At 39.4% G+C, this 16333-nt stretch overlaps 1 protein-coding gene across 1 annotated transcript in view; it reads left to right on the top strand.

The window, feature by feature from the left end:
* The window catches only part of sntg2 (syntrophin, gamma 2), a 943711-nt gene that overhangs the window by 748673 nt on the left and 178705 nt on the right, over positions 1-16333 (top strand). The window contains exons 6-7 of the mRNA XM_043678774.1: positions 14517-14560; positions 14679-14720. Of these exons, the coding sequence (XP_043534709.1) occupies positions 14517-14560; positions 14679-14720 (86 nt within the window). The remainder of the gene's footprint in view (positions 1-14516; positions 14561-14678; positions 14721-16333) is intronic.

Here is a 16333-nt window from a genome sequence, read left to right as displayed (position 1 = left end):
GTATTACCGAAAAAAGATGGGAGAGTGGTGTTAGCTGAGTTCTTGTCACAGAGAGCTGGTAAAAACATGCTCGGAGGTTTAATTGGCTGATTTTATTGTACCACTCCAGTTGATTTGTGGGTGGGAGAAATGCTGTAAATGTTTTTTTCAGTATTCTTCCCACCATCTACCTTCACACCCTGGATCTTGCTATGACTTTATGGGAGGCGGGGTGAGGCTTAGGGTTGGCCACCTGGCCAATCAATTAACGTCTCATCTTCAGTCTTGAGACCCTTCAACCACACGGCATCAACATCGACTTCACTAGTTTCCTAATCTCCCTTCCCCAACCTCATCCGAGAGTCAACTCCCTACCCCCGGTTGACCTGCCTCACCTGTTCATCTTCCTTCCCGCCTATCCACTCAACCCTCCCCACCATCCAATCACAATTATCCCGACCTACATCCACCTATTGAATTCCCAGTTGCCTTGCCCCCAGCCCCACCTTCTCATTAATCACTTGACCCCCATCCACCTCTCCCCATCCCCATATTCCTGATGAAGGGCTTATGCCTGAAACATCAACTCTCCTGCTCCTCAGATGCTGCCTGACCTGCTGTGCTTTTCCAGTACCACACTTCTTGATTCAATAAATTAATGGCCCACTTCAGTCTATCCTCCTGCCTGCTGCAATTCTTAGGCTGCTGGGGGCGGTTAGGAGTATGGGAGATGCTTGGTAGGTTGGCCTTGTCAGGCCTCAGGCAAAGGGGTGGTGAAGCAGCTCCTCCCTTATCAACCTCCTTCTCTGATTATGTAACCCCCCGTTCTCCGCCAAAAAAGTCTACCCAACCTGTTGGGTGCTGCCTCTTCTACAGCCTTGGGAGCCCACCTCTCACTTAACTTCACCTTCTGTCCAATTCCTGGCTCTTCATGAATGAAAATGGCTGTAGTCTGAAGAGTTGGTACCAATACACTATTTGCCATCTCAAAATACTGCTCCATGATTTGAACTCCCAACTAGGAATATGCTCGCCACAACAGAGGGTGGGTACTGCTAAGGTAGACAACACTAGATACTTGCCTAATAATTTGCCACAGTTCGGTCTACTTACAAATTATGTTTCTGTTCTTTTGTTATGGCCTAGCTTCTTTGCCAGACATATTGTCACCTCACTAATTTAATTTCACCCTTAAATTTGGTCAAATTCCATTGACTTAGAAATCCATCTCACCTAGAAGCTGTCTGGGATTCATCATCAATTTATGAAACAGTCCACTTAATCGATCTCCCCAATCCAAAAATCACTGCTCGATCTATAGTCTCAGTGCTCCCTCCCTTTCAACCATTATGCTATGAAACTCCATGTTTTACCTCAATTATCTAGTAACTTCACTTTATGTCATTTTTTTTCATTCAAGTTAACATGAAAAGGTTTCTTGACATCTAGGTACTATATATCATGGAGCTTTGGATGTTATTAGCTCAGAGCAATCAAGATGTTTAACAAGATAAGATCTCTCCATTCACCCAATATCTTTGACCATCATTTACTAGAAGGACCAACTTGAAATCACTGAATGATTCATTTACATAGCTTAGCCATAAAGTTAATCTGCCTATCCATCCATCCTTGAGAACTGGTCCATAACCTTCAAGTATAATTATTTTTACTATTCATTTATGGGATGAGGGCACCTCTGGCTAGGCCCACATTTTTTGCCCATCTTTAATTGTCCAGGGGGCAGTTAACAGTCTACCACATTACTGTGGGTCTGGAGTCACATGTAGACCAGACCAGATAAGGATGGCAGATTTTTTTCCCAAAGTGACATTAATGGACTAGATAGCTCTTACAACAATCAACAGCAGTTGTCATTGGGATAACTTTCTTAATTTCAAGTTTTTATTTGATTTTAATTTCACATCATATGCTATTTGAACCCTTCCCCCCTCCCCCCCCCCGCCGAACACCAGCATCGGTCTTTGGATTACTATTCTTGTGACCTGACCACTGTGCCAAAGTCTCCCCATGTTGGGTGAGGGTATAGAGTGTGAGATACTGGGGTAGTAAGTTGGCAGGTGGATGAGAGGCTGACTGAGAGAAGTAGGGTGCGAGGCAACTGAGTGGAGCCCAGCAGTTGGGGTGTGTTGTGTGGCATTTGGCTGTAGATAAAGCGACTGGCAAGTGGTTGAAGACTTAGGGAAGGCTGAGCTGGTTAGCTAGGAGATGGAGCTGGAGTTGGAATATGTCAGGCAGGCATAGTTTGGTGGTGCCATGGTGTTTAGGGGTGTTTGACACTTGGATACGGAGGGTGATTGGATCTGGGTTAGATCAGATGATGATGCTAGGTATTTGTCAGGGTCTTGATGAGTCTGCCGGGAGGGGTGATCATGTCAGATGGAAGAATTGTGTGTCCACTGGGCTGGGTCCAAGCTGGAGATATTAGGTCAGGAGGCTGTCAGTGTAGAGAGGGCATCAAATCAGTGAGTGGGTGTCAGATATCTGAGAGGAGCTGGCAGGGTCAGTGCTGAGACAGGTACATCAATTTAGTAATAAGCCATGAGTAGAGCACATTTGAACTCCTCTGACATCTCCTGCTTAACTATTTAAGTGAAGGTAGCCAGAACATAGATCACGACACATTTAATTGTGCCATGGTCACTGCCACAAATGGATGCGACTACAGTTAATTATTCTGATCACTAGCTGGTACCATACCATGGTATGTTTCATGTTTCACTAACTTGTTTGTGTTCTTTTAGGCTGGGTAAGTGCAGGTAACGAGGGTGATATGTTGATAGAGGAATTCTGGAAAGAATTTGTTAAAAAGCTGCACGACAGATCCAGGAGCGAAATAAGAGCTCATGGATTAAGAGGGATAGCAGTAATTTTAACATAAAATTAGCTGTATAACAAGAAACAGAATGGAAAGAGGAAGGCTTATTGTGGAGTTTCCCAGAACCATTACTTCCTGATATGTACTAATTATCTAGACTTTGGTATCAGGGAGCTACTTCGAAACCTGTGGTTGACACTAAACTTGGAAGCATTCTGAATATTAATTAGGGAAGTGTACAGCTTCAAAAACAACACGTTGGTATGTGGGTGACAGATAAAAAGTATCATTGAGAAATGTGAAGTTATTCATTCTGGTCAGAATAATGAGGAGAGACAATATAAAATAAAGGATATAATTCTAAAGGAGATGCCTCAGTACAGACAAACTTGGAGGTATATATGCACAAATTATTGAAGCTGATATGGCAGGTTATAAGAACTTTACAAATGGGGCATACATTACAGTAGCAAAATAAATTATGACAGCTTGCATAAGATGCTGATTTGGCCTCACCTAGACTATTTTGGTCAGTTCTGGTATCACAATTTGGAAAGAATATGAAGGCTTTAAGAGGATGCAGAGAAAATCCAGAAATGTGATTCCAGGAACGAGGAACCTTATTGGATGTGGATTGATTGGAGAAGATGGTGCTGTTTATGATTGTCATTGTTAATCATTATGGCCACCACTGCCAAAATGCATGCGAGAAATAGAATGCATCTCCCTGTTGAAAACTGCACCTGAGTGGAGTGAACTGGTTGAAGTGTGCTTCAAATACAGAAAATACAGTGGGATTTCAATTACTTGTGAAATTTTATTTGACATTTCCTTCACTCCTTACATTTTAAGGATAAACTAACAGATTCTGACCACAAGGATTATTTTCATATCCCACCATCAGTAGGATGTCCACCAAGCATTGTGTAGCTATTACATGTTGGAAATCAAAGGGTTGATGAGAACCCATCCAGAGTTATCTAGTGACTTAAAAGTTTGTTCACAGCGGATGTTTTTATGTACATTAAAGCTCTTAGAGTAGTTAAAATTAGGCTGATAATCTGCTGTATAGTGACTTTATGTTGTTGCTGGTAGTGTGTCATGTCTTGTATTTAATAAGGTATATGTTTCACTGTTAGAGCCATTTTAGTTCCAAAATATGCAGCATTATAAAGACAGGACCTGCCTTTTGGCTCTGGAGAAAATTGTAAGCTTCAGGTTAGATTTTGTTAATTTAGTAAAAATTGTCTTGATAAATCCATTGAGAATCACATTTCTGGACAAACAGAGCTCTTCCAATTATTTTATGAAAAACTAACCATTCCAATAGATATTCTAGTGGATTCAAAGATTCAAGAGGTTTCATTGCAGTTCAGTGGGTTTGCAAGTCTTATCTGTACGTAATTGAATAGATTGGCTGTTACTTTACTGACAGAATCCAAACTCTTACTAAAGATGAAAAGACTGCCTCGAAATAAAAATGGAGTGCAGTTTGTGAGAATATCATAAGAAAAGAAAGTATTGGCTCATACATTTTAATGTTTTTAATTGGCTGGTCTTAACATTTTACCTTTACAGTTTCTTCTCAATATGTATTGTTACATCTTCTGGAATGTCTGTATAAAATCCAAAACAGGTTTATTTCACTTACATTGATAGTGATCCAGAAGGAAGAATGGTCTTCCTCACTGCACAAAGGTATGACAGGTTTCTGTCAGTGTACCATTGTGCATTGTCTCCATACCTGCATACCTGCTCAATACTCGAGCTTCCCAATTTTGAGAGGGCCAGACTAATAATAAGTGAAAGACCATTTATTTTTCTCATTTATTATTTTATGGGATTTGTGCATTTCTTGGCCTGTCCCCAATTGCTCCTGAACTGAGGGACTTGCTAAGCCTATCTGTGTGTAGTTAAAAGTCATTCCCATGTGTCTGGAGTCACCTGTAGGCCAGATCGGAAAGTTTGGAGTGTTCACTTCCATGAAGGACATTCTTAAACCGGGTGGGATTTTGCAACAATCACTGATAGTTTCATGGTCACTGTTACTGATACTGGCTTTGAATTTCACATTTATTTCATGAATTGAATTTTAAATTCAACCAGCTATCTTGGTAGGATTTGAACATGTGTTGTCCAAAGCATTAGCTAACCCAAACCCTTGGATTACTAATCCAGTGAATATTTGGGTCAAGATTGCAGCCTCCATTTTGAAGTGTACTTTGTCAATGTGTCACGAATTTCACACCAGTTCCCTGATGTAATTCAATCAACGTATTTTCACTTCTTCTGTTAAATGGTGAGGAGAGTTTGGATTTTTTTTTTCTTAACTGAGCATCCCTGTGCTTTTGTCCTTTAGGTGGAGGAGCCAGTGTTGGACTAGGATGGACAAAGTTAAAAATCACACAACACCCGGTGATACATCCATCAGGTTTATTTGAAAGCACTAACTTTCGCAGCAGTACTCCATCATCAGGTAGCTGTGGGGCAGCACCACAAGACACAGAATTTATAGCAAAAGATGTCATGCAACTGAAATTATATGTTGAACAAACATTTATCCTACATTGTTGTTAAGTACTTCATCTTTTAGAATGGGTTGCAGGTTTCGGTTCATATTTATGTAAATCCCAGAACTTCTTTTAAGTCACGTTCTCGAGATAACTTAAGGTTTTATAAAAAAATAGTGACCCGTGAGGATGGCCTCAACCACGACCTTAGGTTCATGTCACACTACAGGTGACCCTACTACACTATACAATCTCCCACACACATACACACAAGCACACATACCCACACACACACATACTCTTAAATACTCTCAGACTCACACATACCCACTCTGATACACATGCTCTCTCTCATACACACACACTCTTAAATACTCACACACTCATGCAGACCCACTCTAAAACACATGCTCTCTCTCATACACACACACACATATAATCCCCACACTCACACCCATGCACACACTCTCTCACAGGCTTATACTCCAACACTCCACATACACTTTACTAAGCTTGCACACACACAAACATACACACTCTCACGTACACTCATTCACATGCACACACTCACTCTCTCTCTCAAGCACGTACACACACATATATGTCTATGGATGAATTTGTATTTGCAGGATAATACTTGCAGATATATTCCATTTTGCTCAAGAAATGCATAATCTGCAGGCAGTCAATCCATGTAATATTTTGTAAATTCTACTCTGGAAATAGAAATAGTATGACTCAAGACTGAAATACAGACAGACTCTAACCTCACATCTTTAATGCACTGTCTGAGCTGAAATGTCACCTTTCCTTAAGACCTTAAGTTATCGCAAGAATGTGACTTAAAAGAAATTGTGGGATTTACATATTAATGAATTAAAACCTGCAACCCAGTCTAAAAGATGAAAGACTTAACAACAATCTCGGGTTGTTCAATGTATGACTTCAGTTGCATGACACTGTAATCTTCTGCTATAAATTCTGTGTCTTATGGTCCTGCTCCACAAATACCTGATGAAGGAGCAGAGCTCCGTAAACTAGTGCTTCCAAATAAACCTGTTGAACTATAACCTGGTGTCGTGCGATTTTTTTTAACTTTGTCCTTTATATTTGCTTTATTTATTTATTTCTCAATCAAAGGAAAAGAGTGCAGCTCCTTTTCAGTCTTACTAATGCTACAAACATTCTGTTTCTGAACAGGGAGATGTATTGATGAGAGTAACCTCTCAAGCGGTTTGGTTAAAAATGGATTAGAGTACTTACAGTGTGGAAACAGGCCCTTCGGCCCAACAAGTTCACACCAACCCGCAACCCACCCAGACCCATTCCCCTACATTTACCCTTTCACCTAACACTACGGGCAATTTAGCATGGCCAATTCACCTAACCTGCACATTTTTTGGACTGTGGGAGGAAATCCACGCAGACATGGGGAGAATGTGCAAACTCCACACAGTCAGTCACCTGAGGCAGGAATTGAACCCGGGTCTCTGGCGCTGTGAGGCAGCAGTGCTAACCACTGTGCTACCGTGCTGCCCACATTTATACATTTACTGCTTGAAACACAAAGTCCTTAAGCTCCAACTAAATGCTCTTTATCCCAAGGTGCTGAATGATGCAGTCATTGAAAACTTTAGTTCTTGATTACCCTATCTCCAGTTTCCCAGGAAAACTGGTGAGCATTCTTATTGTTGCGCTACATACTAATGTTAAAAATCACACAACACCAGGTTATAGTCCAACAGGTTTAATTGGAAGCACTAGCTTTCGGAGCGACGCTTCTTCATCAGGTGGTTGATAAAGGAGCGGCGACGGGTGTTTGATGAAGGAGTGGCGCTCCGAAAGCTAGTGTGCTTCCAATTAAACCTGTTGGACTATAACCTGGTGTTGTGTGATTTTTAACTTTGTACACCCCAGTCCAACACCGACATCTCCAAATCATACATACTAATGGGTTACATTACCACTTTCCAAGACAGTGGGACTGAAGTCATCTATCAATCAATAGATAGGTGCCAGTGGAAAGGTAGTTCTAAACCAATTTAGTAGTGAAGTATCAGATAGAAGCATAGAAACTAGGATTAGGATTACCTATTCAGCCATTTGAGCCTACTGTGCAATTTGACCCCTTGAGCCTGCCCTGCATTCAGTAAAATCTTGTCAGCATGAACTTCGCTCTTTAGCTTGTTCTTTGACCCCCTCAACTTCCCTACTGTTCAACAATCTGTCAAACTCAGCTCTGAAGCATTAAATAACTTTGGCATCGTTGCCCTCAGTCAAGTATTTCCCAGGATTAATGACACTCTGAGAGAGAAATTTCTTCCTCATCTCTCCGTTAATCAGGCAGTCCCTAATTCTGAAACTATGCGCTGTAAATGTAAATTTCCCCACAAGATGGAACATCTCTTATTATCCAATCCATCAAGCCCCTCCTTCAGAACCAAAAAATATATTAATGAAATCAACTCTCCTTCTAAATTCCAATGAGTAAAGACTGAACTTCTGAACTTTTTCTCACACATTTCATTCAGGAATCACCTTATTAAACAATCTCCAAATTGCCTCCAATGGAATAAGTCTGTCCTCATAGGAGGAGATCAAAACTGTATGGGGTACGCTAGTTTGTAGTCTCACCAGTTTCCCTAATTTTACACTCTATCCACCTTGCAATAAATGGCAACATTCTATTTTCCTTCCAAATACTTTGTGGTGCTTGCAGGTTAACTTATACTTTATCTTTGAAGACACCCTGATCCCTCAGCGGAATAGTATTGTGTAATCTTCCCATTTAAATCATATTTCTCCTTTCCTTTTTGCTTACCCAAGTGGGCAACCTCACATTCTCCAATTTTCTTCTTGTTTTGCTGAGTTGTTGCCCATTTATTCATCCTGTCTGAATCCCTTCCCAGAATTTTTGTATCCTCCTTACCAGTTGCATTTCCTTCCGACGTTTATATTGTCTGTACATTTGGCTACAATTCATTATTCTTTGCCGCCATCTGTCATTACTATAACATAAAAAGTATAATATATTATTCTGCTTAAGTCTGATCAGGTTGATATTAAACATCCCATGATGTTATATAAATAGAACAGGACGTTATTCTGTGTCAGAGACAACATTCTGTTCTCAACAGCATTGGAAGAATAGGGAAATCAGTAGAGCTATCAACCCAGATGAACTAACTTGATGATGGCAATGTCAAAGTTTCTTTTGTCAGCTTCTGTTCCAGATTTAGATGGGCCTACAGAAATGCTCTCCCTTGAGCTCAGGAGTTTGTCTGTGTAGGGAGAGGATACAGTGCTCTTGCCTTGGGATATGAACATCTCCTTTGATGCGCAACCAAAAGCCCACGTCAGAGACTAAATAATGACTGAATTCCGCTGAAGTAGCAAAATCTGTCAATAATCCACTAGATCTAAATTGATCACCAATTCCACCTTGTAGCTGTAAATTGTTTGTCACATTATGCCCCAGAAATACAGCATACCCGCTGAATGGTAGTGTTTCCTAAGTCCAGTCAGGGGACCAAGAAAATAATAACAGCGAAATAAAATACTAGACATCACTCCTGGCATTGATGCTGATCCGGAATGGGGCTTGGGAGTGTGGCGGTAGATGTCAGTCATAAAGGGAGTGATAGGAGTTTCAGTTTCAGGAAGTGCCTTTGCAGATCAGTTTATAAGAACGAGGGTCTGAATATGGAGTTGTCAATGATGTTGCAATCACAGTAGAAATCTAGATAATGGGGGAGGTAGGAGGGTAGATGAGGTTAATAGAGTGGATGAAGTTCATTCCTTTCCACAATATTGCCAGAAAGAGACTTGCCTCTTCCACAGTCCAGCATATAGCTGCTGGGTATTGTCATCTAGGTCACCAATCAATATTGGGCAGAGCATGCACAGTGTTCCTTCTGCTCATTTCTATGCCTGCCAGCATCCTGTATGGGTTACAGGACTCTGATTAATGTTTTACATGATTAATGTAATAGCAATGGATGATCACATTAAAAAAGAGGCTATTCCATTTTCCCAGTCAAATGCTCAGGAGAATATTGTTGCCATGGCAGCAATAGCTGGTCGTTGGGTCAACAAGTACTTTTTTCAGGAAACTACGGTTCTGTTTGCACCAGGCCCGAGATTTTAAAATTACTTTTTTTTTGCTTAAGTGATACAAACTAACAGCCTGAAATGGAAATTGCGGCATTTCCTCAATTTTATGTAACATGAAAACAAGTTGTGTTGATTGGATGACACAGTGGCTCAGTGGTTAGCACTACTGTCTCACAGTGCCAGGGATGCAAGATTCCAGCCTTGGGTGACTATCTGCGTGGAGTTTGCACATTCTCCCCGTATCTGGATGGGTTTCCTCCCACAGGTGGACTGGCCATGCTAAATGCGGGGTTACAGGGACGGGAGAGATGGGTCTAGGTTAAATGTTCTTCAGAGGGTTAGTGCATATTTAAATAACCTCTATCTGCACTGCTGGGATTCTATGACATCAATTAATCTGATCTTCGATATTTTTTCTGTACATTGGTCTGATTTGAAATATAACTATTTAACCATTTGGATTAGAACTCATCACATTAATATGTACTTAGTATGCCTTCAGTGATATTGAAGAAATGCATGCTTAAAAATCATTGATATCTGTCCCAGAGTACAAGAAGATGCTTATTCCATCCTAGATAGATATAGTGCCCTGAAAGTGAACTCCCATGAAAGGAAGAACTCTGATGGATAATAAATGAACTGATGCCACTGTCTGCAAGATAATGTTAATGATAATCTTGAATTTATGTATGTCAAAAATCCTTTCTCCTTAATGGAGTAAGAGCTGCATTTTGTTATCATACTCCAACAAACTGAATGTTCAGATTGGAATTGATGTCATGCATTTGACTCATCAGTAATCCTTTAGCTAGACTGCCCACTTTTAGTATTTCAGATAGCTATTTGAGGTATTCTGCTTGCATGTGTTACTTTGTAAATAAAGTTCAAGTCTCACTTTGGCCTCCCAATCTGCTTAGTTGGAGGACATCTGCTGACTTTTTCGCTAGTTTGCATAAGATGCCTTTGACAGGTACACTCTGGTGGTCGATAACCTAAAGATTTCCAGTCTGCTCGTGTGCTCTCTGCATCCTCCTTGGCCTGATCCGTTATAGTCATTAGCCCTTGGCAGAGGGGATTTTATGTGGCAGAGCACCTCTCAAAGTGATTTGAGGAGATAATCCCTGAGTGTTTGTCTGTCACCCCTCCTCCCTGTTGGTTGTAGTGGCATCTCTCTCACCCCTTGTTGGGATGGGCACTAGGAAGGAGGTCACAATCCCACAGCTCCTCTTGTCCAGCCAATGAATTAATACACCTGCAGCTTAAGTGATTGACTGTAGGTCTTCACATTTATCCAATAGATTGAGATTATTCTGCTGGACCTGGCTTTCCTTACATCGTGGTCCATGGACGCAGAATCCACAGCATCAAACTGATCTAGGTTGGATTCCTTTTCCCTTTGTTCAGTCTGCACATCATCTCTGGAACTCATGACAGACATTTCCCTGCTTATCTGCACATTTCCACCAGCTCATTAATGCTGAGTTCGGAGACATATTGACAGTATTGGGCTCAGAAAGGATCTGTTCTTCAGAAGTCCTCTCTATTGGTAGCCTTGGCCATTTCATCTTTCTCTCACTTTGAGCCCATGTCAGTGCTGTACTCACCATAATGTGATTCTATGCATAATGTAGATAGATTATACTGAGGTGAATGCCTCTGTACTAAGAGTTGTTCTTGAGAAAGGGCGATAGCTTTAAAACAGTTAATAAAAATTTACCTCAATGTAAGGAGTTTAGTTTAAATGTTCTAGACCAGAAGTATTTGGTTAAAACTCTGAAGAGGCTTATGGAAACTGGAAAGTTGCTGTTCAATTTTATGAAGCCTCCAGAAAGATTCCAGGGAGATTGGCAATGAAGACCCAGTTAAATTAAGATCTGTAGAATTGAAAGAGAAGAGAATTTTCTCTGTAATAAGCAATGAAAAGAAGCATTTTGGGGATTAATAGAATTGCATTTCACAATTTTTTGAAATGTTTAAATTTGTGCTAAAAGTAAACAGTTTAGTTTATTTATTTTATCTTTCCATCTGATGCAAAAATCTTCTGTTTCATTGTTAAACCTGAACCTGTAGGACTGCACATTTGCAGCTGAGAGACAAACTCATTAAAGCCAAAAATAAAACAAAACATTGTCTATCAAGAGAGATTTCAGTCTGGAATCTGACTTGCCAGGTATTAGCATCAGGAGAAATCATAAAACACTGATATGAATTCCAGAAAATCTTGCCAGCGGTAAATACGTCTGCACTGATGAGTATATGAAAATGTGAGGATGGTGCTAGAGGAGTGTTGCTTACATCAAGAGGTGAGCAGTTGGGAACTGAGTGAGATAGAACTCAATAGAACTCACAAAGAGAAAAACTTTCCTCAAAATTCCCTGAAATTGCCATCAATCTTTTTGTTAAAACTTAGCTCTTCCTCATTGCTGCTAGCTAACTACATTCTTTTTCACTCCTATTTGAGATGTATTGAGAATAAAGGTTTCTGGGATATATTCAATCAACAAGAAACATCATCAGGGCAGTACAGTGGCTCAGTGGTTAGCATTGCTGCCTTGCACCACCAGAGTTCGATTCCATCCTTGGGTGACTGTCTGTGTGGAGTTTGCATGTCCTCCTCATGTCTGTGTGGGTTTCCTCCCACCAAAGCTGTGCAGGTTAGGGTGAATTGGCCATGCTAAACTGCCCATGGTGTGCAGTGATGTGGAGGCTGGGAGGGTTAACCATGGGAAATGTGAGTTTGTAGGGATAGGGTGGGGCTGGCTGGGATGCTCTTTGAAGGGTTGGCATGGACTTGATGGTCCGAATGGCCTGCTTCCATACCATAGGGGTTCTATTCAAAAAAAAATCTCTTTAACATTATGCAGTATTACAATTTCGAGCAATATTATTGTTATTGTTTTGATATCTCAATTCATTTTTTTTCATGTACGCACAGAATATTCTGCCCCACACCTTGAGTTGGAGCACTGTCACACACATTAACATCCTTTCTGTGTTGTGAAGTTGGCGTGCTATTGAACTCTCAAAATCTTTCTGTCTTGGCAGACTGGTTCCACTTCATCTGTGGGTTGAAGTTAAATGTAATTTTTTAAAAACCTCTCTTCTATGGATAATGGCAATTTTTATTTAATTCTGAAACAATGACTTGGCTTTCATTGAATGATAGAGTTTTATTGTACCATCATGCATGTACTGGAACATTGAGAGGACAATCTAAATTTACCTTCTCTAAGTTTTTTCCCATGGCTCTGTAAGTGATCTCTTTATTAGTGTAGATGAAATTCCCCTTGAAGGTTACTCTTGAATCTACTCCCGTCACCCTTTCAGGCAGTACCACCCAGAAGGTAACTGATCAAACATGCTACTCATTCTCCTTGATTTCCCTCAGTTCTTTTGCTAATTGTCTTATATCTGTGTCCTCTGGTTAATGACCCTCCCAGCAGTGAGACCAATTTTTCCCAAAATTCTCCATCAGAATCCCAATAATTTTAAACTGCATTATTATAATTATGTCCCAATCCACCAATAAACCATTGATGATCGAGAATTCTGTTTATGACATCTCATGAGCACTTGTACATGGATTGCTTTGGTCTTTAATAACCCTTAATAGGTACAACCAATTTACAGCATTTGTCTCCATTTCTCACAATGGTAGCTCCCACACTGAGAATGATATTCCGTCAGGAAGGAAATCTCATTTTACACCCACCTGATGTTCTTACAATAGAAAAGCATTGTCATCATATTCCAGCAATACCATCAATGACAGATTACCTGATTAATCATCTGTTTTTGTCTGGGATGTGCCAGCTGCAGTATGACTGTTAATGTTTGCTGATACAAACTTAACAAGTGTTACACTGTCGGTGTTGTTTACAGACTTCTGACAAGACCAAATGCATTTTTTTTTCACTTATTTAATCTGAACTAGCATAGTATTAGTCTTACTGCTGTTCTCCTTCACACAGGCTGTTTTGGAAATATTTGTAGGAAGCAGATAAGTTAATGAATACAATATTGGTCTCAATTCTCATTAAGTAAATTGCAACATATGGCCTGGTAAAAAGATTCTGTTAATTGTACATTTTACAACACAGATTTTTAATGTTATCATATCCTTTAATTGTACATGCTTCAATATTTGTTTTAATGCTTGTGTTTCTCCATGTACAATGCCTATTTGTCCTTAATGGCTCCAAACCTGCAAAAGATATTTAGAGGATGCCAATGATAAATTATATGATTCCCAAATTGGTTCATTATAGTCGAGTATTAACAAATTGGGCCTAACAATAATTAAAAATACAAAACATTTACAGGAAAATAAGCACCTTTACAAGTACATTTAAGTATCGGATTTTATGTTTCTGAAATAAAAATGTATTGATTTATTCACCACTCTGATGTTTATTTTGCTTGCAAGCATGAAAATAAACAACATTGGGACTTTCAGATTGATTAATGTTGTTTTCTTCCTGTTGAAAGTCAAATAATTTTGCACTTCTCTTTCAACATTTATTCAATTTACTACCTCCTGCAGGACAAACAAAAGTAACACATTTCATACTTTGTACATTTGTGCAAAAAGCTAATCAATATCTGTAACTGCCAGTTCTCATGATGTGTGCTACACTTCAACTTTATTTATTAGGTAGTGGAAATATTTAAATGTTCACAATGTTTCTCAGTCTCCAAAGCAACTTCATCTTCATTTTTTGAAGTCTTTTGATTGTCATTGATTTTATGCAATAGAGCATAAAGGATGGCGATGAGTTGGCAACCTATTTTGCTCCCCTCAAGGTTTCTATTTTCATCAAAGATAATAATCAATCAAGAGGGTGGGAGAAAGACTGTCAACACTCACTCAACCATTCTACTCCTGTGCAGCAAGCCATGATCCACCTCAATTATTTTGGCTAGAGTTCGTGATTCAGGCAACCATTTGCAGCACTCTTCTCAGAGTGGAATTAACACTGGTCTTTAAACTGTCCTTCTTGAGAATATCTTGTCTGCATATGTCTTTCCTCCTCACTTTCTGACATATATTTCCTTTCTCTTTCAATATCTAGCTGACCAGACTGGGATGTTATTCGTTGGAGATGCTGTGCTGCAAGTTAGTAAATCATTTAAATCAGTCATATATTTTTCTCTGTTTAAGATTGCTATATACATTTGACTCATCTAAAATTACATATAGCAAATATGCATATAAATATAGATTTTTTTTGCAGGTTAATGGTATTAATGTTGAAAATGCAACACATGAAGAGGTGGTGAGTATTAAATAGTTTGATTCACGTATTAGAGGTTACATTCCATAATTTAGAGCAATATAATATCTGTTTTGCATAATTGCTTAAAGAGTGAGTGGCCATGATTTACAATTGAATTGTTCATGAGGCAAGGGGGAAGGCACTACATTGGCTGCAGGTTTATTTGTGTTGTCCTATTGTGCATACTCTATTGATTGCAACATTAGCAACAAATAGGGCAAGTCAACATAAACCTTGGCATCACCACTAATCTTAGAATGATAGATGATAAGTGCCAGCGACGTAACTAGCAGTAGTATAAATACGGAGTCACAAAGTAATGATAAATTCCAAATAATTTTAGGATTAAATCTATCTAATAGATATCAAATAAGTAGGATGAAGGAACCATGGATAAGAGATAGGTAGTGCTGTTACTTCATACTAAAGCAAGCATTTTGGTATTGGGATAGTGAAAAACTCTTGGAACACAAACAGGTCATCCAGCCAGTTCTGCTATTCAACGAACTCATGGCTAATCTTCATCTCAATTCAAAATTACTCAAAGTAATACCCTGATTACTCAAAAAGAATCAATCAATCTCAATGCTGAATATTGCTATTGACCTTAAGGTTAGAATTCCAGATTTCCACTGCCGCCATATGGCAAAAGTATTTTTGAATTTCCCTTCTAAATGATCTAGCTATTATTGTAAGACTTTGCGGAGGCGGTGAGGTAATGGTTATGTGACTGAAGTCCAGACTTATATCCTGAGGGAGCACAGTAGGTCAGGCAGCATCCGAGGAGCAGGAAACAAAATGTCTCTGGCTGGAACCCTTCATCAGGAATCCTGATGGAAGGGTTCTGACCTGAAACGTTGATTTTCCTGCTCCTCGGATGCTGCCTGACCTGCTGTGCTTTTCCAGCAACAGACTCTCAACTCTGATCTCCAACATCTGCAGACCTCACTGTCTCCTTATATCCTGACGACATGGGTTCAAGTCCCACCATGGCAGATGAAGAAATTTAAAATTAATTGAAGAAATTCTGGAAATAAAACTAATTAAAATTAAATAAAACATACTGTACCGACTGTTGTCTGTAGTTAAAAGCCATATAGTTCATGAATGCCCTTTAGTGTAGAAAATAGCAATCCTTACCTGGTCTGGCCAACATGTGACTCCAGGTCCACAGAAATGCAGCTGACCCTTGTTTGTCTCCAAGTACAGCAAACTTTGTTTTGACAGGCACCTTATGAACTGCCACTCGCAACAAACCGGCAAAAATTCTAGATCCTCAAACACCGTGTGAAGTTTACCATATTATTTTGTCCAATTATTATAGATTTTTAATTTGTTGACCCCATTGTAAATCCACTTATTCAATTGAATGGACATATGAAATATTAATAGTTGATTCAATTTTGAGTCATTTTTTTCTCAAAATCTATTGTGATATCAAAGTAGTCAGTCGAGGGTATGAGTGAGAATTCTCTCCACTGGTATGATTTATTTAACGTAAAGTTGCATCATTATTAAAGTGATTTATGCTGTAAATAAAGTATAACAGTGATTGTGTATACCCCCTCCATTATATTTCTATTGCTGAGAATGAATTTTTAAATTGCGCAATG

This window comes from Chiloscyllium plagiosum, chromosome 3 (genome assembly GCF_004010195.1).
Source record: "Chiloscyllium plagiosum isolate BGI_BamShark_2017 chromosome 3, ASM401019v2, whole genome shotgun sequence".
NCBI classification, from domain to species: domain Eukaryota; kingdom Metazoa; phylum Chordata; class Chondrichthyes; order Orectolobiformes; family Hemiscylliidae; genus Chiloscyllium; species Chiloscyllium plagiosum.
This window is presented reverse-complemented; position numbering and strand designations above follow the sequence as displayed.